Genomic DNA, 24,375 nt, shown 5'->3' with positions numbered 1-24,375 from the left:
CATAAAGCAGGCAAAAAGGGAAAATTTTCTTAGCTTGAAAACTTACTGAATGCTTTATTTTTTATTAGTGATACAAAGGAACTCACTTAAAGGTAGGTTCCTTGTGAAGTCTTCCTAATGCTTTAATCTCTTTGTTATGAACACGCTTTAGAATGTCAAGGAATAATTACAACTAATAGAGCTTTAGCTCCTCTCAATAATACAGTGAGTTCAGAGATAAGCTAACTATATTCCAGTCTTCCAGATATTTTCTGAAGCAAGATTTTGAAACAGTGTTGATATAGCTTAGCTGGAAAGGCTTCCAGAAGATACCTAATTATTGTGAACACTGTCATTTCAGAGCAGATATTTGTGCTTAAGTACTGTATATATTGGTTTTTAGACAGAAATGACTATATTTCTACTTGAAAGAACTGACTGTTCCTGTCATGTTGCACTCCACCAATGCATGATGTGAAACCCTAACAGACCCAATTTTACCACATATTTGTTCTTTTTCATTACTTGGAACATTGTCCCTGCATGTTCTGGTAGGTAAACAGGAACATGAATGGAAACCTAGGTTTATGAAATGGGAGTTTATCAAATGGGAGTGTTCATGTTCCTGATTAGGAGAATGATTTGCTATCCATTGTGTTTTCCTCTCTCTGACAGCCCTCTGTCCCCCCTCTTCCCGAGGAGCCGAGACACCTCCCATCCCCAGAAGGCAGTCTCCAGGTGAGGCCCCAGCCCAGCCTGGGCTGACACTGGGTGCTGCTGCAGAAAGAGGTGGGGCTACCACAGCCACAGCTCCCTCCACCCTTCCACCCACCTGAGTTCAGCTGCTGCTGCTGCTTTGCCAGTGGCAATTGTCCCTGTGCACTGTAACCTCAGCATCCTCGGAGCACCCAGCAGTTTCCAGGCACTTGCAGCCCTCTCGTTAATGTCTTTCTTTTTCCCCAAGTGGCTGACTCCTGTTTTTCAAGGCTACTGTTTTCCATCTCCTCGCTTAAATACTGTAAGTACAGCTTCTGCTGTGGCTCTTTAGTTACTGCCTTTGTGAAATTCACCTCTCTTGTACTGAATAGTGGGAGTTACTTGCTCAAAGTCTCTGAGGTTTGTTGTGGTCTCTGCTCCTGTTTGTGGTGTTCAAATGGACCTTTAGCATTTCAGTTTTTAGCTGGATTAAAACATGAAACCACAACAACTCAAAATGTTGGTGGTTTCCTGGCTGATGTTTTCCTACTTTGTAGTAAATTGCCAGTGTGTCCTTCCTCTGAATGCTGGTGCATAGTGAAGTAGAAGTGAGAAGAGAAGCATTTCCATCCCTACTTGTTTGCTGGAACCAGTTTTCTAAGAACACAAAGAAGAGGAACTAATGTATGTTGATCAGCTCTCAGAGTGCTGAGGCAGGTGGTTCTGCTGCCTGCTGAAATCTACCTGGCCCAGGTTTTAGGAAGGAGCTAGGTTGGAGGGTATCTGTCTGGCTCAGTTCCTTGGGCTCTGAAGCTGAAGTAAAGGAATACATGACTAAGGACCTCAGGTGGCTGCAGCAGTGTGATTACACATTCAAACTAAAAATCATCCCAGAACCCCGAGGCTGCAGCAAGAAGGCCTATTTCAAGCTGTCTTGCTTCCTAACCCAGTTTGGTGCCACTGTGAACTCCATGGTGTCACCCCAATTCTGTATTCTTACAGACATTCCACATAAATGTTATTATCATCTATGGATTATTCTCTCTTTAATTGCATCCTAGGAGTTGCAGAAAGAACATCAGTGTGTTAGCACTTTGAAGACATCACAGACTAACTTTTCATATCGACAGTGCCCAGGGATATTTTCAGTTGAAGAGCACACTTGCAATTCTGGCCAAATTTCCAGTAAAATTTGCACAGCTGCCCAAAATGTTGCCTTTTTTTTCTTTACAAAACATCACATAATTTTTGCAATTGTATTTTACACTCTGAATTGGAAATTGGAGGAAATAAGCATGGCACCAACTATTTAAAATGGAATTGATTTAGGATACCAAAATAAGGGGCACTGTCTGAGAGTTTTGACTGTCTTCTTTTTCTTCAGACTTCTTCCTATGTTTGTCTTTTTTGTTTGTTTGATTGGTTTCCTCTTTATGTTTATTCTCCTGTTCCAGTGCACTTTATCTTGATAGGAAGGACTGATAAAAAAAATTATCAGGTGTTTTAGTGCTGTTCTGTCTAAACTTGATTCAAGGATATGGAATACACATAATAAGGAGACTGCATTTTTCCCAGGGGGAATTTGTGTGTAGTAAAGAATACATATTCTGTAGCATTTGAAGTTTTCCTTATGCCTCCTGTGTTATTGCTCTTTCCATCTCTAATTCTCCAGATAGTTTGTGTGTTTTGCATATATACTAGAAATAATAATGCCAAAATCTTACCTAATTTTCTAGTATAAGCCAGAAAAGAATTTTCCCTCTTCCAGTCTTGCAACAGCTACTGAATGAGTTCATAACATGCCTACAACTCACCTAATACAGTTTATGGTCTGGTTTACCATTCCTTCATTACCATCTTTCTGAGTTGGACTTTCCATGAAAGACTGCCTGTTTATAACTGTTACTTGTTTGCAGTAATTTAAATCAGCATTTGACTATGACTCTTTAAGCATCTGCTATTAACCTGATTTTGCTGACAATCCAAGCACAGGAGTTTAAGGGAAGAAGTCTTGGTCTCAAGGAGCAGTTCTAACATAGGCTATGGTCACTTCAAACTTTTTGCTTCAGGTTTTCATGTTCTAAATGTCATTAACAATTTCTAGGTGCAAACCTAACTTCCAGCATTAGGGTTCATTGGTATTTACTGCATTTATTTTTCTGAATACCTGTATAAATCATCTCTTGGGGTACCCACAAGTTATGTGGCAATGAACTACATAACATCAGAATCACTGTGATTTTATACTCTTCTTTTCAGGTATCTTCTTGAAGGATGGAATTTGTATGGAAACGATGGTGGTATCTTCAGCTGGGCTGTATATTGATAGTGAATTTGGTTTATGCCAATCTAGAGTATCAAAAAGAAACTCCTCCAAGCCTGCGTGAGATTGACCATCAGTGCTGGCAGGTATCGTCCCAAGGGCTGGTGGAAATGAAGAAACTCAAGGTAGCAGATACAGTCATTGCTCTCTGGGACTTCATGATGTTCCTAAAGGAATCCCCTAAGCCCAAGCACAATGAACTCTTCAATGACTTAGCCCAGAACTTCTGGGATATGTATGTAGACTGTGTGCTCTCAAGATCCCATGGAATGGGCAGAAGACAATTAACATCTCCCAAATATTCTTCCACATACTCACACAGAACTTTAGAAGGTAACTACATGATATGGTACTAACATTAAACTGAACCAACGCTTCATCCTCATCCTCGATTGTTTAGACAACTCAATATACTAATTTACAATTTTCTGTCTCTACTTGTCCAACCTGTTTGCATCTTTCAATGGTAGCTACTTTCTCAATACACGAGTCACAAGTTGTTAGGGTACTACATTTCAATATTTAATGAAGTGTAAAAAAGGCTGGGTATGCATGTGGGAGTGTGTGGAAATGGATGCTGCATTCTCTGTTTATCGCTGTGTGCATATAAATGACAGTACATTAATAAAGTAATTACAATACTAAAAAGTTCGCTGGTATTAGGAGTTCAGTCTCAGCTTTGGGTAGTCATTGCTCTGTAGAAGGGAAGCTCAAATCCCTGACAGTTTGAGCCCTATTCTTCCTACTAAAACTACTGACATATAATGTGATGTCATGGTCACTGTGAATCACTAAACAGTGACAGATTCTGGTCATCATGATTGGGGTGAGTATGAACTGAGATCATGTAGGTGACTTTACATCTTACTAATCAGTCCTAGATCTGTTGTCCCCCTTCCTCCTCAGCAGCAGACTTTTTTCTGATGTACCCTGTCAGATGACTCAGGTTTTCAGAACTGAACATGAAGATTATTTAATCATAGCATTTCTAACATATTGCTTGGACAATAACTACCTGTCTTTCATAATCTTGCAGGGTCTGCTTTCACCAATCCATTTTAGGCCAGAAGGGGAGAAAATGAAGATACTTAAGGCAACATCAAAATGAAGGAGCACAAAATCACAACATATATTGTAGATGCTTGGACAAATCCTGTGGCATGGTTCAATCTTTTTTTAATCTTCTTTTTGTATAAAGTAATTAATCACTCCTAAACTGATAAGTACACAAATCCCCACACTACCACTTTTGCTTTCCTGTCTTGCAGTCTACCAAGCTTGCCTTTTCCTCACTGCACGTGTGAATGCTTTTGTATTTTGAGTCAACACCTTTGTTCTCCCACGTAAACTTTAAAGTCTGGATGTGTCATATTTTTGTAGAATCTTGTCTTTTCCAATAATTCTCTTTTTGAAAGTTAATTTTGATGGAAACCCAATATATTTTTATACATTATGTAACAGAGAAAATGTAAACAAATGCATTTTATACATTGTCTTGCACATGCTCTTAATGTTAAGAATTGCAAAAAAAAAAAGAGGGGGGACATTAAGCTAAAGGGAAGGATTATGCTCATTGTAATGTCCTGTGCAGTCTAAACTTTGTATTTTATCATTGCTTAGTCTATGGATTAATTAAAGTATTTTTCTAAGCAGCAAGGTCTGAATAGCAGTAGTTTTCTTGTCTACTAACATGTTATTTGAAAAACTGCTACTATGTGACATTAAGAACAGTGCTTTAATCAAGACTCCAGATAAGGGGATGCAGTCCATCCCTGTCACTGCAGGCAGCATCGCAGCTGAGACGGGACCCAGGCACCAAGTGGTTCCAAAGAGGGACAGACTGACTTGGCTACTGCTCTCAGTATAAACCACAGAGAATGGATAAAATAATTCAGGGAGATTAACTGCCTACTTAAACCAATTCTTCTGAGTATAAAAAGCCTGAGAAATACTGAATATTCTCTGCTTTACTCCTTGGGCAGTGCAGCTTGTTCAGTCCCTGTTGTGTTTTAGCCTTTTACGAGATTCCAGGTGGTTTTAATTATTTTGGAAATAGTACTTATGCTGTAACAGCATATAAACCTTCATAAGTAACAAGAAATCCATCCCACATAATGCCTAGCTCATATATCGTTTGTAAAATATCCAACAGGTCGCACAGATTTGTAAACATTCATTTAGGTAAACGCAATATTCAACTGCATCTCCTGTATGTCTCCTACAGTATTCTGGAGAGGGTACAAAAGTAGTGAGAGATTTTTCTGACTCATAAACATCACTTCAAGTTCCTGATAGAAATAATATTTTTGAGCAAATGGAGTTACTACACACCCAAGCACAACAACTTCAGGAATTGATACATTATGATGAGCAGCAGTTTGAGAGCCATCACCTTACCTGCCCCAGCAATACCCAGTTTATAAAGCTGTGTACTGGATTGCATTTGTAACAAATGTAACTGGCATAAATCACATAAACAAATGCCCCTTGTTCACCTACATTGATCACCTACAGAAGTGTCAAAGTATAATACATTTTAAAGGAATTGTTTCTGATATTAGTGAGCTTTTAATTGAATGCCAGAGCAACATATCCTATGCAGTTTTAAAAGCTTCATCCTTCTTCAGGCAGTAAGCCTTTGTTTTAATTAGTTTTCTATAAGACACAAAAGTGCCTAGCATTACCATAATTGGCTGCAGAATGTTTGAACAATCAATTGCTATAGTCACCCTGCGGTGTCTGGCAAAGGGGCAGCTGATTGTGAACCCCATGAACACAGCAGCAGCAAAACTAATTCCAGGCAGACACACTATAGTGTACATCTATGAAAGCTGTGGAAAGGCACAGCTGACTACTCCTGGGATGTTAACAGGAGGGGTTAACAGTGAATGGGATGATCTTTTCTTCCACCAGCACCCCCTCTGTTTCCATCCCTGGCTTACAGCAGGGACAGCAAGCCCAGTTTCTTGGGTGTTGTATGTTCCCCCCTGCAACAGCCAAACTATGTTCCATGGCTGTCTGGCAAAATCAAATGTTGTTTGTGCTGCTGTAAGCCTTGTGTTAGTGCTGATTTATGAAGAATAAATGTATGTATTTGGGAAAATTCTGTCTCCTTCATTCTCCAGTCATTATTAATTAATATTAATACTCAATTAACAAGAGTATTTGCATTTGCAGCTGCTCATTTGCAGTCACAGTGTCTGTAGCAGAAGCAATACAATTGGGGAAGAAATGCCATGGGGCTCACTTTGTGCCTGATTTAAAGTTTTTGCATAAGCAAAACTGATTTCCAGTTAGAAGTTCTCTATCCATACCTTGGCTATAGTGTATTGCTGTAACCTTGGCTATAGTGAATTGCTGTAACCTTTGCTCAGAAACTGGAAGGACATATAATCCTCTACATTTTTTTTCAATGGGTCTTTGCCTTGCTGCCAGTAGTAATGAGTCACCCACACACTCACCTAAGTGCAAGCATGTAAAAAACCCTCAAAATGTCACAGGCTTTGGTCTCCTAGTAAAATTTGTTTGGTTTGGTTTTAATTGTGAAAAGACAACACACCATACATTCTCTAAACCAGTAATAAAGCAGCAAGTCTGCTGCAGAGCTGTCAGAGAAATATAACCACAAAAAACTGAGCAAGACTTTACTTGACACAGAGGAGTTCAGTTAGAGAATCTTTATATACCTTAGCTAACCTTTCTTGCAGGCAGGCAAAAAATACGTACAGGCTAGTTTAATAAAACAAACTTTATACAGATAATTTTGGGAAAATGTATAATGAAACTAGATTATAGCTAAAAATTATCAGTCAGCAAATGGTCAGCATAAAAAATTAAATTAGCATAGCTCAATTTAATTTCTTTAGCTTTAAGTACTAGACAACTTTCTTACTCAACAAGGGTTTAACAGACCTGCCCATAAGAAAATCCTTCTGATCTTTGGAAAACACATGCAGAGATTTTTCTAAACTTCAAATACTATTTTTCATACATATGTTTTATTTATTTCATTATTTTCTTAGAGTTTTTCTTTTTATAGAATTTAAATAGTCAATTTTTAAACAAAACTATTTGCCTTTATTTTTAGTGCCACCACTGCTATATCTTGTTATAGAGACAAACAAATTTTTATGACATGCTTATACACACACCTATTACCTCTTCCATGAAGCAAAAAAAGGGAGTTGGAATACGCTAGCTTAAATTTATTTTATTTTTTTCCAGCTGGCAGTTAAAATAGCAAAAGTTTGTGCTTTTCTCAAGATGTTGCTTACAGGCAAAAATGACAGACTAAGTGCCAGTTTGTATGTCACAGCATAAAAGCTTGCAATGTCACAGAAATTTATGCCCTAGCACTGGATAGCAACTGGTTTTAAAATGAAGAGCCTCAGGGAATCTTCTCTATTGTAACAGCAATTTCTGGCATGGCCCAAATTAAAAAAGAAAACTGCTCAGAAATGGAGTCATCTGCAAAAAGGTCTGCTGCTCACCAGTTTGTGGAGGTATTCTAGATGTGCCAGGGTGGAAGAAGATGAATTTTTTTTGGAGACAATAGGAATAAAAAGCTCAACAATTACTTAGATTAGTAAGATCAGTTAAAGAGCTGTGAGCAACCCAAATGGAGCAGGACATTCCAGCATGTCTCTCCAACAGGCTGGGAGAAACTGTTGGCACAAACAAGCTTCTTAGTGAGTGTTTAGATGAAAACTGACATGTCAGAAGTCCTGATGCTAAAAGTGGCAGTTCAAGAAACAAAATGGATTTGGATAAAAACCGTGTGGATATGGTATCCAGGAAAATGAAGAATTGAAAGTGTTTATGTGAAAATTTATCACCCTGCTCAATGAGATGCTTAAACTGCAATGTATGGAATGCGTCAGCAAGAGATGGAAATGCAAATAGTGGACTGCTGACAGTGGATATTAGCACACAAAGTTACTAGACTAACATATCTTTGTACCATACTGTACAGGGGACTTTATTAATAAAACATCCCCACATTTTATTAATTAAGGAAAAATATAATTTTACTCTTATGATATTCTAAGCAATTTATCAACTCATTAAAAACATATTTATCTTGTATCTACATATAGGTAACTACGTATTAATACAGCACTCTTTGGAACAGCATTTATTCTACAGGTACCGATTTTTTCTTGACTGAGTCCAATGTTTTATCTCTTTTGATCTTTTTTAAGGCTCCTTTAAAAACAGAGACCCTTCTAGGAGCATGGTCTGTAACAGCCAGTGGCCCTCCACCGTACTGACGAGGTGTACTTTCCACAGTTACTAAGCGACCAGGTCCGACCTGAAATACAAAATAAATACATTGCTTGACTTTCATGCTAGTCTTGCAAATGAGATGAGATGTGAATAATGAACTGCCTTTTGAAAATATTATTCAGTTGGTGGAGACATCTGCTGAGGTCTCTGAGGGTTACTAAAACTATCCTTTATACTAAATTCACAATTTGTCCCCATCAATACAAAAGAAAGGAGAGAGTGTTTTTTCAGCTGGTACTTTTATGTGCTCTGCTTTTCTGCCTTCATGTCTGATCTTATGAATGGAAAAAAAGAAAATCAAGCCTTTATTCCAATAGAAGTTTGCTGTACAATGTTATTTGGATTTGAATAGAATATCAGCCACAGTTTGCAACCTCCCTATAAATTATTACTTACTACTTCAAATAAAAAAAAAAAGGAACAGGCCTTCTTTCTCTCAGAATGCAATTGCATAGAACTACTGCTCCAAAAAATCTCCAAGACTGAAAGACACATACCCTTTCCAGATTCATTACTACTCTTTATACTGAATAGGTTGGAGTCTTGGCATAAATATCCCTGAGTGACAGCTCTGTCTTCTAATCATGACCTACTGAAAGAAAATGCAACTCCTTGAGTGCATGTGGTTCACATGTTTGACTACTTGACCTTGACTGCTTTGCAACAACCATCTTAGCTTAATTTTCATCTCTCCCTGCTAAGGGTGTGTCCTGGGTTGCAGTGTATTCTATTACCATCCTCATGAGCTGTTGAAATCAGGTGGGGCAGTGTTTCCTTGCCTCCTCCCCCCAGACTATCTTGCTGTTAATGGCCCATCATTGTCCTGCTGCATGACTCAGAGATAACTCCCTCCGGACTATCTTCTGTTAATGAGCCTAATCAACACTTGGCCTCATGACTCATCACCCCATTGTGAGATGCTCCACCCAGAGGGAGGAACCAAGCATTCCATCCTGGATATAATCTGAGAGTCTGAAGACCAGAAACAACCCTTCCACTGGATTTCCAGAGGACAGGAGCTACACAGCCACCACTGGACCTGAGGAGGAGCAGACCCTTTTCTACAGGATCACCGCTTCAGAGGACTGCAGCCACCATTCTACCAGACTGCTACCACCACCCTGCCTAACAGGGTGTCAGGTTGTATCTTGACTCTGTCAGTTTGAACCAGTGTTTTATTTTCCCCATTAAATTGTTATTCTGACTTGGTGCCTCCCACTGGTTTGTTTTCAAACTAATACAGGGTGTTTGGTAGAGAAGAGGAAGATGGCTGCATTAAAAAAATTTCCAGCCATATCTGTCATTTGTAATTGTCCTAAGCAGTGTACCCAAGGAATTTTATATGATGTTGCTAAAACATTTGTTTTCTCAATACACCTTTTCTGCAAAATGGACTAACCTTTTCCTTGTTTTTATCTACAGTTATTGAAATATTGATTATAGAACCAAGAAGCTACTTTCTTGTTAAATCCTCTCCCTCCAAGATATGAACATTCTTGGCTTGAGGTTCAAGCCTTTAAAATAAAATCTAATAGTATGTTTCTCTTCACTAACGATTTCCAGATTACTCATGTTTATATCAAAAATTTTCAGATACTTTCTGCAAAATATTGCTGTTTAACAGTCTCACTGTTGTTTATGCAAGTACCTAAATAATTTTTCCAACCCACTTCATCTTGCATTCACAGATGTTTTCCTCCATATCTTTCTGAAGTTTAAGAAAATGAGAGAAAAATTCTAGTCCAGCACTCTGAGACAATCCCCTTGCTTCCTATTAAGCTCCTTGCCTCTCCATCACATCAAACATGAACTTCATCTTTCCTTTTTCAAGTTGCAGCCACCTTAGTTATCATTATTCATTCATGCCAGGGAGCCCGTGATAATAGAATCTCTTGCCCTCATACAAGTTTGAAAACAGCACCTCATGTTTATCCTTTTTCATTTTTCCTCACATGCAGGAGTAACTTGCAACACGAAACTATCCCCCTAAAATTCTCCTCAGCTGTGACGCTTACAGAGAAACAACCCAGTTAGCACAAAACCAGTTATTGGCTAGACTGAGGATTTCCCTATGTCTTGTCATAACATCTAAATATGCTGCTAGGTGTGAATTAGATCTTAACAAAGGCTTTTTATTTTCTCACACTTCAATTAACTGATAGAAATGAGAAAAAATGTTTTCTGCAGATGCAACAAGTGGCTTATCTGCAGACAGTCAGGACGTGTTACTGATAAAGGACACCTCTACAGATGTATCAAAGATTGCACAGATGTACCCAACAATGAAAGGAGGAGGACTTGACCTCAGCAAGGTTTCATGAACGGCTCTCTCACAAGAGCTACATGTCACATAGCATAGGGATCATCCTGCCCACGCTTTTTCAGAGTAATTTGCAGATCTGAATCTCATTCTGGCCAACTGCTTGTCTAAGGATATGTCAGAATGGAAAGTGGTGATTTGCAGAAGATACAGATTCTTTCTTATGTACTTGCACTTGTCAATATAACATTATTAAAGAAAGCATAAGCAGCAGCACGTATACAGCCAGAATAAACCCCATACCACTTACCTATTAATGAAAATAAAACAGTGTCATTAAGGATTACTTACTGTTGTATGGAGTTTTTTAATATCAGTAGAATGGACTGGTCCATTTTGAACTTTTGCTTTAGATCCGGAAGCCTCTATTGATATTTCCTGAAGCCTTTTTGCTTTCTAAAGATAGTAAGAAAAAAGGCAAAATTGTTTTAATGTGCATTAATTGTGTAATTTGCACTAGTTTGAAAACATACAAACAAAATGACAAAATAAATGAGGTTATAATTCTATTTGCCTTTAATTTTAAGTACCCTTCCCCTGGTTTTTGACTCTTGCTTGTACTGATGACCCTAAAACAGAATAAATGGACATGGCATTGCAAGGGCGGGAAGGGAGTCCCTGCTTGCACTGAGCTGTGGGCTGTACTCTGTGCAATGCAGCCCTGGGTGCTGTGAGCCTCCATGGCCACAAGAGCACACTGCTGCCTCACGATCAGCTTTCACCCCAGGCAGAGCACACAGCCACCTCTCCAGGCAGACCCAGCTGTACTGAGGCATCACAACTCAATCTCAATACAACCCGGATGAATGACTTCACGGTTTTTTTTTCCCTGAACTTCATGAGCTTTTGGTCAGCCCATCTGTCCAGTTTCTGAACAGCAACCCTACATCCCAGCATGTGGATTGCTTCCTCCAGCTCAGTGTCATAGAATTACAGAATCACAGAATGGTTTGGGTTGGAAGGGACCTTAAAGTTTATCTAGTTGCAACTCCCATTCCATGGGCAGGGACACCAGACCAGGTTGCTCAGAGCCCCATCCAGCCTGGTCTTTAACACTTCCAGGGATGGGGCATTCACACCTTGAACTTGATGAGGATTGATACTGATTCAATATCCAAATCACTAATGAAAATGTTAAATCAACACTGTATTATCAACCCTGTAACTAACTCTGAGGAATATCACTCAAAACTGACCACTAGTTAGATTTTAGTCACTGACCACTGTCCTTTAGAGCCCATTAGTCCAGCCAGTTTTTCACACAGCTTGTAGTCCACCTGTATGTAATCTATCCCCATTTTGACTACAAGAATGCTACACACAGGACCATGCTGAAAACCTAGCCAAAGCCAAGGGAATAGGCATCCACTTTCCTTTTTCTCCAGGACAAATAATTTTATCACAGAAGGCAACTATGTTGGCAAGGCATGATTTGTCCTTGGTAAATCCATGACAGTCTATACCAATCTCCTTCTCCCTCATGTGCCTAAAACTGCTTTCCAGGGACTCAGTTAAAACTAGCGAGTCTCTAGTTCTTCAGATCCTTTTTCTGGCCCTTTTTCATTTCTAATTCTAGCATACATCTTTCCATAGGCCAGGGAGGTGCTTGCATAGAAAGAAAATTGTTCTCCTTTGCAACTCCTTTGGGAAATGAAGAAAAATTAAATTTAGCTACCAAAGTTTTTCTTTTAAGTCTGATTTCATTCATTTTGCAACTTAATCTGGTTGCCAAACCAGGGCTCTAATATTCTTATGTTCTTCTGGGAAAGCACAAATATTGCTAGAAGAAAATGCTTTTTTCCTAAATTATTTCCCACCTTGAAAGATTTTTGCTGTACTAAAAAAAGAGAGTCAAGAATTAGAAAAAATGAAGTAAGAATGAACAGACTTGTAGTTTCAACAGTTTCATAAGAAATATATATATATAAATCCACCCCTCAACTGCAAGTGACAACGTTGATCTCCAATTTGTGATGGTAGTCAGAAGAATCAAAGATTGTATAACTTTTCCAATACATCTTATGGTTACTTCTTCTATGTCTGTGTGAATAAAAAAATTACGATCACTTCTACTTGAATATCCACATAATTCATTAAGAAATGTGTTTGGAACTTCACAATTATTATAAATACATCATGAATGTAAATTTTTTGCTCCATCAGGTTTCTTACCTTCAATGCCTCATAGTTTGATGTCCGAGTCATGACATTTTCCCAAGATTTATTTATCAGTTCTTTCTGTGGATGGGTAGCTTGGATCTGTAACGTAAATGAGACTTACAGCATGCAACAAAATCCTGTTCTTCTGATCTCTTCTGATTTCATTGCTTGTACTGTTTGAAAAGAATGTTCACCTACACCTCTTTGACTACCTTAGCTCATCCCTCTCACCTGAGACTGGATAATAATGTTCTAATAAAGTACTTGCCTTTTAAAACATTCACTTATGCACTGCCCTTAAAAAACAAAGAGAGGCTTACTTTGTGCAAACTAATTTCCCTCTCTTCCAAAACATATGTTGGACAAGGCCCAGCTCTTTCAGGAATACTTTCTGTATATTCTTACTCTCAAATGTTTAATAAAAGAATCAGTTCAGGTGACAAAAGTGCAGTCATCATAATGCAGGACAATCCCCAAAACACTAGCATGAGATTTCAGACAACTGGACCAACTGATCTTATTTTTCAGAAAGCAGGAGAGGGTGAGACAACAGATGAGCAAAACCACCAAATGTTTGCCTTATAACCAAAGCTGGAAAATGTCTATATCTTCTCATTCTCAGCATGCTGGGAAGTGCAAAGCCCTACTTTCTGAAGTAATAAACCTTTGTGAATATTCAGCAAGGGAGCTTATAATAGAGACTTATATTTCATTTTAAGAAGCAGGTGTAGTTGTAATAGGTACTTTGTATTGTTATCTGCTACAGACGAACACAGGTGCAACTCTAGTAACATAATGATCATTTCTTGTTAGCCCATTGCTGATGCATCGCCAATGACACTGCTTCATTTTTTCATGTTGCTCTCTAAATACTGTGGAAATTATACAAGCTGGGAGGACTGAGGTTATTCTAATTTAATTTAAAGTTAAAATTTTGCTGCTGAGACAGATTAAAACATTTTCAAGCAGTGTACACATACAGGATTCTCAACATTATATAATAAGAAAATCTGCACATAAATGGACAAAAAAGCTTAGGTGGGCTCTCATTTAAATACTCCTTGTCTTACTTCTTTATATGTTTTTTCCTCCTCTTGGATTTTCTGTTGCTGTTGAATTTTAAGCACTTCCATCTGCAGAGCAACAACTGTTCCTCCAGTATCTTCTGACACCTTTGAAATAGCTTTCAAGGTTCTCTCATCTGACGAAACAGGCCTGAATTCTTCTTTTATTTCTGCACATATTTCACTCCAAACCTCTCCAACCTGTGGTGAAACATACACCACAGTACTTGATATTTATCTCATTTTCCAGTTCCAATTATCCAAAATAATATAGAGAAACCATCTCTCTCTTTACTGTTTGAATTCCCAGAATTTTTATGCAAGGTTAGACTGCACTAATACTGTGCCAAATTCATTCCTGATAAGCCTCCCTAAGCCTTCCCAAGTCCAAACTTGATTCCAAAGAGGAGTAACAAGAATGCTGATAACTACAGCAAGTCAGAAGAAATAGAGATAGCTCCAAGACACCAAATTACAAAAGCAAAGTGTTGAGTCCTACTGCCTACTTCTTAAAGTCTCAAATTGCAGACATTATTAGAGTAAACTGCAACATGAGCCATCAACAGAAGCTGGAATTATAAACCAAACACTGAGTCTTGCGATTTCCTGAACACTGCAAGCTCTCACAGAGTTTGTTCCTAAGGATAAAATTATCATAAACTAGGCATCTTTTGAGCAGGACAGCTCTCACAAAGCTTGTTACCCTGCTCTAGTTTCCTATAGCCACACCATTTTTAACTTTACACAGAACGGATAGATGGATGGATGGATGGATGGATGGATGGATGGATGGATGGATGGATGGATGGATACTGCATGTGGGGATAAAGACAGGAAAGCACAGAAGAACCTTTATAAGAATGTGTTTTTCATGTAATTTTTAATAGTGTCCCCCTAAACTGACCTTACTGGGCAAGGACACAGTCCTACTCTCCAGTCCTTCCCCAATTTCTTACTCCTGACACATTCCTGTCTTGATCTGGCAAACAGTTAGAACTATTTTTTCCTGAGTTATTTTTAACTAGCATTAGTTTCTAGTCTTATTTTCTGCATGGTCACAAACATTTGTAGCAGTATGAAGCAAGAACCTGGGGACTGAGGCAATGTTGGAGGTGGGATTGTTTCTTTTGCTGGTGAATACTGGCTTTCACTATGTGAAATTATAGGTGACTTGTGACAGAGGGGACAGATTTTGAAGGATTATTTGTTTGTTGTGTCCTGAGATATACTTGCTATTTTTGAGAATGCAGGTACAGTAGTAATATTTGCTTGAACTATACTCACTTTAAAGTCAAGATAATGTTGTATAATAGCAAGTGTAACAAAATCCTTAGTAGATAAGCCAGGTACATTTTCAAAACCTAAAAGAATATTAATCACATCAGTATGATGAATTTATCTTAAAATATAATATTCTAAAAGAAGACATCTGGTCATATAAACACATGAAAATCTTCATCACACATACACCAGTCAGTTACTCTTGATCCCGAGCAGGCTTTTGCTGATAAAAACCCCCTGTTTCTCCGTAATACTTTCTCTCTATAGTAAAATTTTTACTTATGAATGGCTTCATCAGCCTTCCAATCACTTGGTAGGCCAGGATGCTACACTTTCGTGGTAAGGGTTTGATTTCTGTTAAAACAGCTGACTCTAGAGATCACCGGTTCTAGGGCAGCAGTTCAGCACATAAAGAGTTTGCTTTAACTGTGAAGTAACCAACAGGAAGATTATACTGGTGCTTTGTTCCAAAGCTGTGTAATGAGGTTGTCCTCCACCTTGTACACTTTTGTCTTCAGCATAATGCCTTGAGCATCATGACTCCATCTTTTAAAAATGTTTCTAGTATGTGCAAAAGAATAAGACAAGGAAGTATGGTTGCTGAGACTATGTTACATTTTTTTTTCCCACTGAATGATAATGGTACTTAATTAAGAAAAAAACTAAGCACAGTCTATCAGATCTCTTTCAAGACTTCATCATATCATCTGTGTGGTAACTGGGAAAGTAGCATCTGTCTAGAGTATAATTACATCATGTTTTGAAGCTAAGAAATACTGTAAATAAAGACCATTTACCACCACTGCTTTTCTAGATCATTGTGTTACAGGCTGTTATTGAGCTTAATAGTAAGAGGAAGTTGCAGAGAAAAGACTATAAAATATTTCTGTATGTTATTATCTTTCATATCATTTTAGTACTTCACAGGACAATGTATATAACTAATGTGGAAGATATCTGTGAATATAGGACAAAGCTGGAAGAAAATCTTATGCCTTTTTATTTTAGTAAAGAATCCAGCTGTGATCCAACATTTAATATAATTAACACTACTAAAATTAGTAAGAACCTGGGTTACAACAGAGGAGCAAATAGCTATAAATTATTAGAGAAACTAAGGGTGTTTTCGAACCAGTTCATTCTCTAGGTAAAGCAGAGAACCGGCTGAAGCAATCTCAGAACAATTACTGATTATCTTTGAACCTGCAGAGGATGGACATGAAAACAAAAGTAAGCCTACAAGAAAATCCCTGAAACCAATAATTAGACAAATAATGTTTATGCAGCTAAATGTTAACAGCAAAAAAAAATTAATATCCAACATGAATTACTGAAAACTAAGACCCAACTTTTGTCTACAAACAGAAAAAAAATCTCATGGATGTGGAAGAATTTATCACTTATCTTGACTTCAGTCTAGGTTTTAAGTCAAGGGTATAATAAGTATTCATATTCAGTGTGTAAAAAACGAAAAATTAGGAGGAACTACCACACTTTGAAAGAAAAGATTAAAATGCAAATTAATCTTGCCACTCTGAAAAATTATCTAAAACCACAGAATTTAATTCAGTAAGGACAAATAAAAAATTCTAATTGTAGGAATAGCCATCTGTACTAACCCAGGATGGTAGATGACTGTACAACATTCTAAGCTGAATGAGCAAACAATATCATGCCCCTAAGAATACAGCTATTGTTACATTAATGTCTGAATGTTTATTACAAGATGTGTAGAATAACATAACTCTATTTGGCTCTGAGGCTTCTGTTGGAATACTGTGTTCAGTTTTGGGAAGAATTTGAATAAATTGGAAAGACTCCAGGAAAAAAAAAAGAACAATTAGAGATTACGTTAGAAAATACAATCAATGAGTAATATCTTTTTAAATCTAAAGAAATAAATGTAGAAGTGCTAAAATATGTGAAAGAGATATCATGTGTGGGAAAATAAATAGCAGAGAATTTCAAACAAATTTTAGGTTTAGTCCTAAGAAAACTCTTCCTAGCGGTACGGGCAGCAAAGTAGTGGGGAAGTCCTGAAATCCCAAACAAGGACTTTTAAAAACATAAGGAGCAAGCATCTATTAATTAGAGAGTATTGATGATGCATCTCAACGTTTCCTTTGACCTTGTTTTTTTTTCTAGTGACTTTATCGATCACCAGTGAACAAGTTTAATGACAAATATGACGCTGACAAGGCAATTCATTTGTCTTACCTAGCTTGCAAAATAATGAATAAATTTTTGCCCGTATGCTCTCTGAAATTTCCATGATAGCAAAGGTGGGACAGTTGGCAGGCACAGGAATGATCTTTTGCTGTCTCTGGAAGCTGGTAGCAATAGGTTTCTTAATGTCTAATAATATAAAAACACAAAACCAGAGTAGAAAAATGAAGAGGTAGTAGGTTCCCAAACTTAGAGGAAATCCATCTTATTCTGTAGACACCATGTAAATTTTGATTGTTTGGCCAAGAATTTGAACATAATTTTTCGTCAGGAAATTTTAATTAGCATGACCAAAAATTTGTGAGAATAGCACTCACTTCTTTTTACACCATACAACAAAACACAATGCCTGTTGTGGAAGAAATTAAGTAGTTTAACTGTCCAGCATTAGAAAAGCTGGTCATGGTTCTGTTCAATACTTGGTTAATTCCCAGTTGATGTAGAAAATGCTATATAGTGGCCAGAATGAAAAGAAAATAAATGAATAAATAAAATGAAATAGAAAACAAATGAAACAGAAGATTGTTTAGGTTTGGTAAGGATTCCAGTGTAAAGTTATAAATGCTGATATTTACTGTCATCAGGATTCAAACTACAAAAGAAAATAATGTCATTATTTTACTGGACTGGTCACAGTTTCACACGCATCATCAAACTTACCAACAATCACTCCATATTGGTCATGTTTGACTCCCAAATCCAACTCCTCCTGTCTCCATAGCTGTATTAGAAGGTTAGCAGCTGTTTGATCTCTCTTCCCTCGCCAGATACTCATGTGCAAAGTGGTTTTAGGGTTGTCACAAAATTCAACCAGGATTCCAAGAATTATATTGCACAGGTTCTTTTCCTTTAACTTGGTCAAGGAAAAAGTAAAGAAAGTTTTAATCTGTTCAAAACACAGTGATGTCTACCTTCTGAGAAATTGGGTAATATGTAATCAAGTAACTGCAAGCTTTTCATCACTAGTTTTGCACAAAACTCGTGTATAAACTCGTAAATCCTTAAAGTTTCTGGAATCCTGCTATGCAAAGTTCCATAAATCAAGGAACATGAGGGGCATGAGTGTAGGATCATACAAGATGCACATTCCTGTGTGTAGAATTACTCAGTAGGTTTTGTGTACATGCCTCCAGGATCGCGTGCTGGAGAATACATTGCTACCAAAGTTTACTGTTTTAAGAAACAGACTCTGAAGGCAGAGGCTGAGCAGTACAGCACATCTTCTGTTTTGTGGCCAGATCTTTTGGCAGCAGCTGTGAGGAGGCAAGGGCTTCAAACTGAAAGAGGGAAGGTTTTGATTAGGTACTGGGAAAAAATTCCTTACTTTGAGGATGGCAAGGGACTAGAACAGCTTGCCCAGAGAAGCTGTGGATGTCCCAGCCCTGAAGGCTGGATGGGACAGGCTGGATGGGGCTTTGAGCAACCTGGTCTACTGGAAGGTGTCCCTGCCCATGGCAGGGGAGCTGGAACTGGATGATCTTTAAGGTCTGTTCCAACCCAGGCCATTCTATGATTCTGTTATTCTGAGGGTCTGCAGCCTTGTACTGCAAGAACATCAGGAGTTGGTAGTACAACCAGTAAGAATGAGGAGTGAATGAACAAAGGAAGGTGTGTTGTGATTTTGTAAGAGGTGAAATGTCTGTGCCAGCTGTGTGTCCAAGACCCCCAGAAGTAGCCATACACACAAGATACACATACAAAGTAACTTCAAACATAAAAACTGTTAAAGCCATCAAGTGTTCTTACTAACTTCAATATGAACTGAAGTGCTTTTCTAAAGAGAGGTGTCATCCAAACTATGAGCTTAGTTTGAGTTTTCTTTTCAAAAATAGTATAGTTCTGTTAAGTTAAAAACTTCCTCTGTCAAATATGTATTAACAAAAAAAAAGAAAAAAGATACAGGGAAAATATATACAATAAATTCTGAGCAGATGTCTGGGTCTGTCTCAGGGAATTAAATGCACTGATTTTTTGGTTTTTGTTGTTTTTTTGTTTTTTTTTTTTTGTAGTATAACAGTCTTAGGAGATACTGCAGCAAAAATAATGCAATTTTCCATGTTGTTTTCCTACTCTTTCGTTCTACAAAACCAATAATAAAAATACCTACTGCCAACAAATCCAGAAGGAGAAAAATGCCCTGTTTTTCAATAAAATAGTCCTCTCCAATGTAACATCCAATGACACAGGACCTTAAACAGAAATAATTTCACTTATGTAGAAACACTTTTATGCTTCAGAACATTCTACAACCATCTCATTTATTTTGCTGAATTGCATACCATTTGGGATGCAATGTGCTTCATACCTTCAGGGAGTAGAAAAATCATGTTTCACGTGCCTTTTCATTTACACCTATAACTAAATATACCCTGCTTGACTGCTCTTTCTTCTCCTGCAGATGGCACATCTTCCTTGAAGCAGCCTAAGAAATTTGGCAGGTTCACAATGAATTGGAGTATGTATTTAAACTGAAACGAACTCAGTAAACGAGCTTAAAATTTAACCAGATCATGTCCCTAATCTGGTTTATTGTAGGGCTGTGTGAATATTTCTGCCAGCAAAATCAAGGGGGTGAGTCAAGCAAGACTTTTTTTTGGCAAGGGTTTGCTTCTCCCAGATTAAAATAATCATATAGCCAGCATTCATGTGGCTTTTGCTTCCTTATTTCCTCAGCTATGATCATTAACAGAGAAAATAAAGAGATCTCCTGCATCAGTATTTTCTCCCAGCAAACATATTCGGTTTTCAAGTATTTATCAACCTCTGCCTTAGAAAAAATTAACTTTTTATTTTCCTCCTATGTATTGGCAATCTTTCTGGCCCAATATAGCCAGTTTACAAACAATTCTTATGCTTACACAGTTTTTTGTTAATATTGGTCTGTTCTTGAGTACTGTTTACTTCTCTAAAGTTATTTACAGACTCTAGCCATATGCATCTCTTAGAAAGTCTTGAGTAGCTCTGCATGTCAGGAGGTCACTCAGTGCAGGGAGTGAGGCTGTCATACTGAATCTGTATTTGGAATATACTGCATGTAAGATTTTCTATTTCATTTGCATCATTTTTAATTAGTCAAATTTTATTAAGAATTTTTGTACACTGTAAATAGAAGAAAGGCCTATATGTGCAGAGAAAGATCATAGCACTGCAGACCTAAAAAATACAAGACTTGACATTTTTCCGAGTTACTGCTGCAAAAATACTTCACTAACCACAAGCAGTCGAGTGCACTGAGGAGGAGACAATTGTGGCCTAATCCACTATATAACTTCTCTGGATCCATCTTAAAGAATGGGATAAGTATAGCAATTCCTTCACAGCTGAAGAGTTCCTGTTGAAATGTTAATTAAAGCAATGTTTCTTAAGCAATATTTACTAAATGTAAACATGTAAGAAAATACAATGGAAACTGAGAAATGTAAGTATTTATACTGTAATAAATTTGGTCCACAAAAGCAGGATATACTCCTTATACATAAGAAAAAGAGATTTTCAGTTTTTCCAAAGTGCTAATTCATTTCTTAACACACTTCCATAAAGCAATTTCAAAATAATGTAAATTAACAATCAAGTATCTTCAGCACTTGCTAGTGGATTTCTGAGTGTTTTTGCATTTTAGCTGTGTCAAGAAACATGACTTGTTAACAACGAACAGTTGACACCTGCCTTTAAATTAAAACAGAAAAAAAGTGTCCCTTAAATGAAAATAAAACATGTTTTGGCAATGTCTGCACAGTATAAGATAGAAAGATACATACCTTTCTGTGGAGATCATTATCACAGAGAACAGACAAAATAAACAAGGTATCAGCTTGGATTTCCAGTAGAAGGGTACTTTCTTTCTCTTTAGATTTGTTTGCTGCATACTTTAAGATGTCTGTAAATGGATATATTTTATATAAATGAATGCCCCTATACGCAATTCAAAATTCTATTACAGCTGTTGCTTTTTAAAAAAACTCAAATTTACATGAAAGGATTTTTAAAGTAAGTTCAGTTTTATCTCCTGTGTTTTTATAACAGCTTACAGAAGTGCAGCACTTTGATGCTGCAGTTTCATGGCCTTTACTCTTGGTGACAAGAGTTAATGACAGCAGTTTGCACTGATTTCTCCCTTGTTCAGACTCTGTGCTGCCCTTTGTATTGTGCCAGTGCAAGGAATTCAGGGACCTGATGTGAATTAAGGAACTCTCAGAAAAAGACAACAAACTAACTGGTTCACTCTACTGTGCAGCTTCACAAACGTTTGAACTGACAGTGGAAATGTGGGAAAGACATGAAATACCACCGTTGCTGAGAAAATCTGCCTTGGAGCCAGTCTGTGAAAGAGGGCATTCATACACAAAGCTCCCCTAGAGTAAGAAAAGTTACTTGATTCTGATATGTAAGGTATAGTGCTAATGTTGCTTTCAATAAAAGCTGTAGATTTCCACTGGAGTTCAACTGACGCTATAAAATACTTTATTTCTAGGCTTTTTATTAGAACATACTCTTTGAATTCCAAAGGATCTTTCCTGTTTTGTTTCCTTCAGAGTACTGAAAACTTTCTGTTACTGTAAGAAAAGAACTTAAACCAGTTTGTTTTGGAACTTAAACCAAAATTTAACAGTAGGTATGTGTTACTGAACAGGAAATGAATGCTCTAAAATTGCAGGAGCAGTGGTTAAGCAGTTTTGTTCTGCTTTTTTTCTTCATGTTTTTCATACAAAGGCACCTTGTTATTAGTTTTATTCTGTGCTAAAGAGGAGTTGTGGAAAGCAACACTGTAATAGATTTAGGTGGAAAACTACTCATGGGCTGGAGTTTCTGGGGACTACCACTATGAAAACAAGATGTACCAAATGCAGCAACATAAAGTGAGAATGGGCAGCTTTTGCTCTGAAATTAAACACCTAGACTTTTAGAACTGTCTGTTTTGCTTAATTCATTCAATGGGTGTTGAAACGTAAAAAAATTTAAAATAAAATCAGTTACATTTTGGATTAATTGGTAGAGGTTTTTTAGTTTTTCAGCAGTCAAAGGAATAACACACTAAAAACACAGCACACAAAAATACATGAACATTCTTAGCATCAACAGAAATGTACTAATTAAACAACAGCAATACAAATTGTGCTTTACCCAGTAGCTGGCTAATTGCTCCCTGGTCACACAAATTAATGTTCACAGCATCATCATAAAGGGACACAACAAATCTCAGCACTCGGAGGCCATAGCCCATTTGTGTAAGTTTGTTGCCACAACCACCTGTTCCATGGAAACTGTTACCTTGACCAAAGAAAGGATCTGTGGAGCAATATCAATGAATAGTGGTTTTTGCAGACAGTGTATGTTCAGAATGATAATGTGCTCAGGAAAAATAAAACCAAAAAACACCCCAAAACACAACAACAACAAAAACCCCCAAATCTCCTTGAAGTTAGAAATTACTCTTGTTTAAAACCATCTAGTAATATGCCTTTCCGTGTATGACTATACTTTTTACATGCATAAGAAAGGTAAGATTTTGGTCAACATTTGAAATTATTGTACATTTTTTAATCTTACTAGGTTCATGAGCAGTTTTCAAAACTCAAAATATGTTCTTTAGCATGACATTTAATAGCAACATTTTGATCTCCATTCAACCCAAATAAAAATTTCTTCCCAGGAAGACATACCAATTTTATAATGAAAAATATCTATCCTTAGAAATCTGGTCAACAAAACTGAGTGCCCTTAGTTATCTTTTTGCTTAGCCCACACTCTTATCTGATGCCCAGAAGCCAGCTTTAGTCCGGACCCTGTCTCTCTGAGTTAACATGTCCTGTCTCATGGCAGGAATTACTGGTCTCACTTGCCCACAAGGGAAGTTCCTGGCTCACGTAAAACACAGACAGTAGAGGTGTTTGGCTGCCCACACAGATGAAGGAATATCAGTATAGTGGTACACAGGGAAAGGGGCACCAGCTTATCCATCAGCAGAAAATAAAAAGGATGGCTGTTTGTTTTTTTGGAAACATTTGATTCCTAAGTGACTTATCGAAAAACAATCATTCTGACATCATGAGTTTTACATTTTCCTTTCCTGTCAAAGAAAGTAAGTTCAGCTGAACTGTTTTGAGGTTACCTGTGTGTGAAAGCCATGAGCACCCACTGACCTTGGCCTATACACCATTCTAGGAACACAAGGAGAAGAGTATTCGCTTGGCAGGACAAATATTTATCTACTAACACAGGAGCCACCGAAGCTAAAACAGCAATTGCATGAAGCTGTAATTCTTCATATTGGACAGCAGACCACCCATGAAATCCAGGCTTTTGATTTGGTTTTACATAATAAAGTAAAGCTGGCATCACATGATTTTCCCTGAGGAGCTGCCGAGTCCGGAAAAAGAAAAAGAGAGACAGTTTACAGGTTTTACATGCAAATAAGAAAAATCTAAAGCATGAGTCAACTTTATCTGTCCTACACTAACAAAATTTTTTTTTATTGAGAAGCTATGTCATGAACACTACAAGTACAGGCAAATTCTCTTTATATTCTGTAGCTTTCCCACAGACTGTGGTTTGTTACATTTTATTATGTTCTTCAGGTATATTTCAATAATGCTCTGCAGTCACTTGTCAGCAATTTTCCTAGCACGGTCCAAGTTTGTAACTTTCTACAGAAATTGTATGCTGCTTTCCAACAGCAGGACTTGGTCTGAAGCTATGTATGAATTCCTGATTTGGAGATCAGATCATTTCAGTGTACTGGGCTATGCCAGATGGACAGATAAGTAATATTTTTGTGATTCCTTTGTCTTTTTTTTTTTTCTTTTTTTTTACTTATTATTTCTGTTCTATTACAACTTACCTGTGCAGCAGATGGGTCTTTAGATAAGACTGCTATTACATTAAATAGTAACTTCTTCATCTCAAAGTCCTCGTAAGAGTAGGTAAGTTTAAAACCTTTTACCAAGGGATTGGGAAGTCTAACTATGAAGGAAATTGTAGATAAGTTACAAAAAAATCATAATTAAAGGCAAAAATTGTGTAATTATGCAGTATGGAATCTC

General features: G+C 37.4%; 2 protein-coding genes across 8 annotated transcripts in view; one reads left to right on the top strand and one right to left on the bottom strand.

Annotated features, from left to right (window-relative positions):
• The first annotated feature begins 680 nt into the window (after positions 1–680).
• Positions 681–5,756, top strand: FAM237B (family with sequence similarity 237 member B). The gene is made up of 3 exons (XM_069005766.1): positions 681–997; positions 2,935–3,331; positions 4,035–5,756. The coding sequence occupies exons 2-3, from the start codon at positions 2,950–2,952 to the stop codon at positions 4,058–4,060; spliced, it is 408 nt and encodes a 135-aa protein (XP_068861867.1). The 5' UTR covers positions 681–997; positions 2,935–2,949; the 3' UTR covers positions 4,061–5,756.
• Positions 5,757–6,427: 671 nt separating this feature from the next.
• Positions 6,428–24,375, bottom strand: part of CFAP69 (cilia and flagella associated protein 69) — a 30,164-nt gene continuing 12,216 nt past the window's right edge. For 4 of the 7 annotated variants that reach the window (XM_069006777.1, XM_069006779.1, XM_069006778.1 and 1 more), the window contains 13 exons: positions 24,174–24,295; positions 23,476–23,692; positions 22,457–22,621; positions 21,094–21,212; positions 20,548–20,666; positions 19,443–19,524; positions 17,996–18,188; positions 17,327–17,464; positions 15,113–15,189; positions 13,835–14,029; positions 12,777–12,863; positions 10,896–11,000; positions 6,429–8,309 (listed from right to left, as the gene is read on the bottom strand). In XM_069006777.1, coding sequence (XP_068862878.1) covers positions 8,133–8,309; positions 10,896–11,000; positions 12,777–12,863; positions 13,835–14,029; positions 15,113–15,189; positions 17,327–17,464; positions 17,996–18,188; positions 19,443–19,524; positions 20,548–20,666; positions 21,094–21,212; positions 22,457–22,621; positions 23,476–23,692; positions 24,174–24,295 — 1,796 coding nt within the window. In that variant the 3' untranslated portion in view covers positions 6,429–8,132. Of the gene's footprint in view, positions 8,310–10,895; positions 11,001–12,776; positions 12,864–13,834; positions 14,030–15,112; positions 15,190–17,326; positions 17,465–17,995; positions 18,189–19,442; positions 19,525–20,547; positions 20,667–21,093; positions 21,213–22,456; positions 22,622–23,475; positions 23,693–24,173; positions 24,296–24,375 lie in introns of all 7 variants that reach the window. The other 3 variants (XM_069006772.1, XM_069006774.1, XM_069006775.1) reach the window with 3 other exon arrangements.

Source organism: Aphelocoma coerulescens, chromosome 2 (assembly GCF_041296385.1).
Source record: "Aphelocoma coerulescens isolate FSJ_1873_10779 chromosome 2, UR_Acoe_1.0, whole genome shotgun sequence".
In the NCBI taxonomy this organism is placed as follows: Eukaryota; Metazoa; Chordata; class Aves; order Passeriformes; family Corvidae; genus Aphelocoma; species Aphelocoma coerulescens.
The sequence above is the reverse complement of the archived record's forward strand: the minus strand, read 5'-3'. Positions and strand labels throughout refer to the sequence as shown.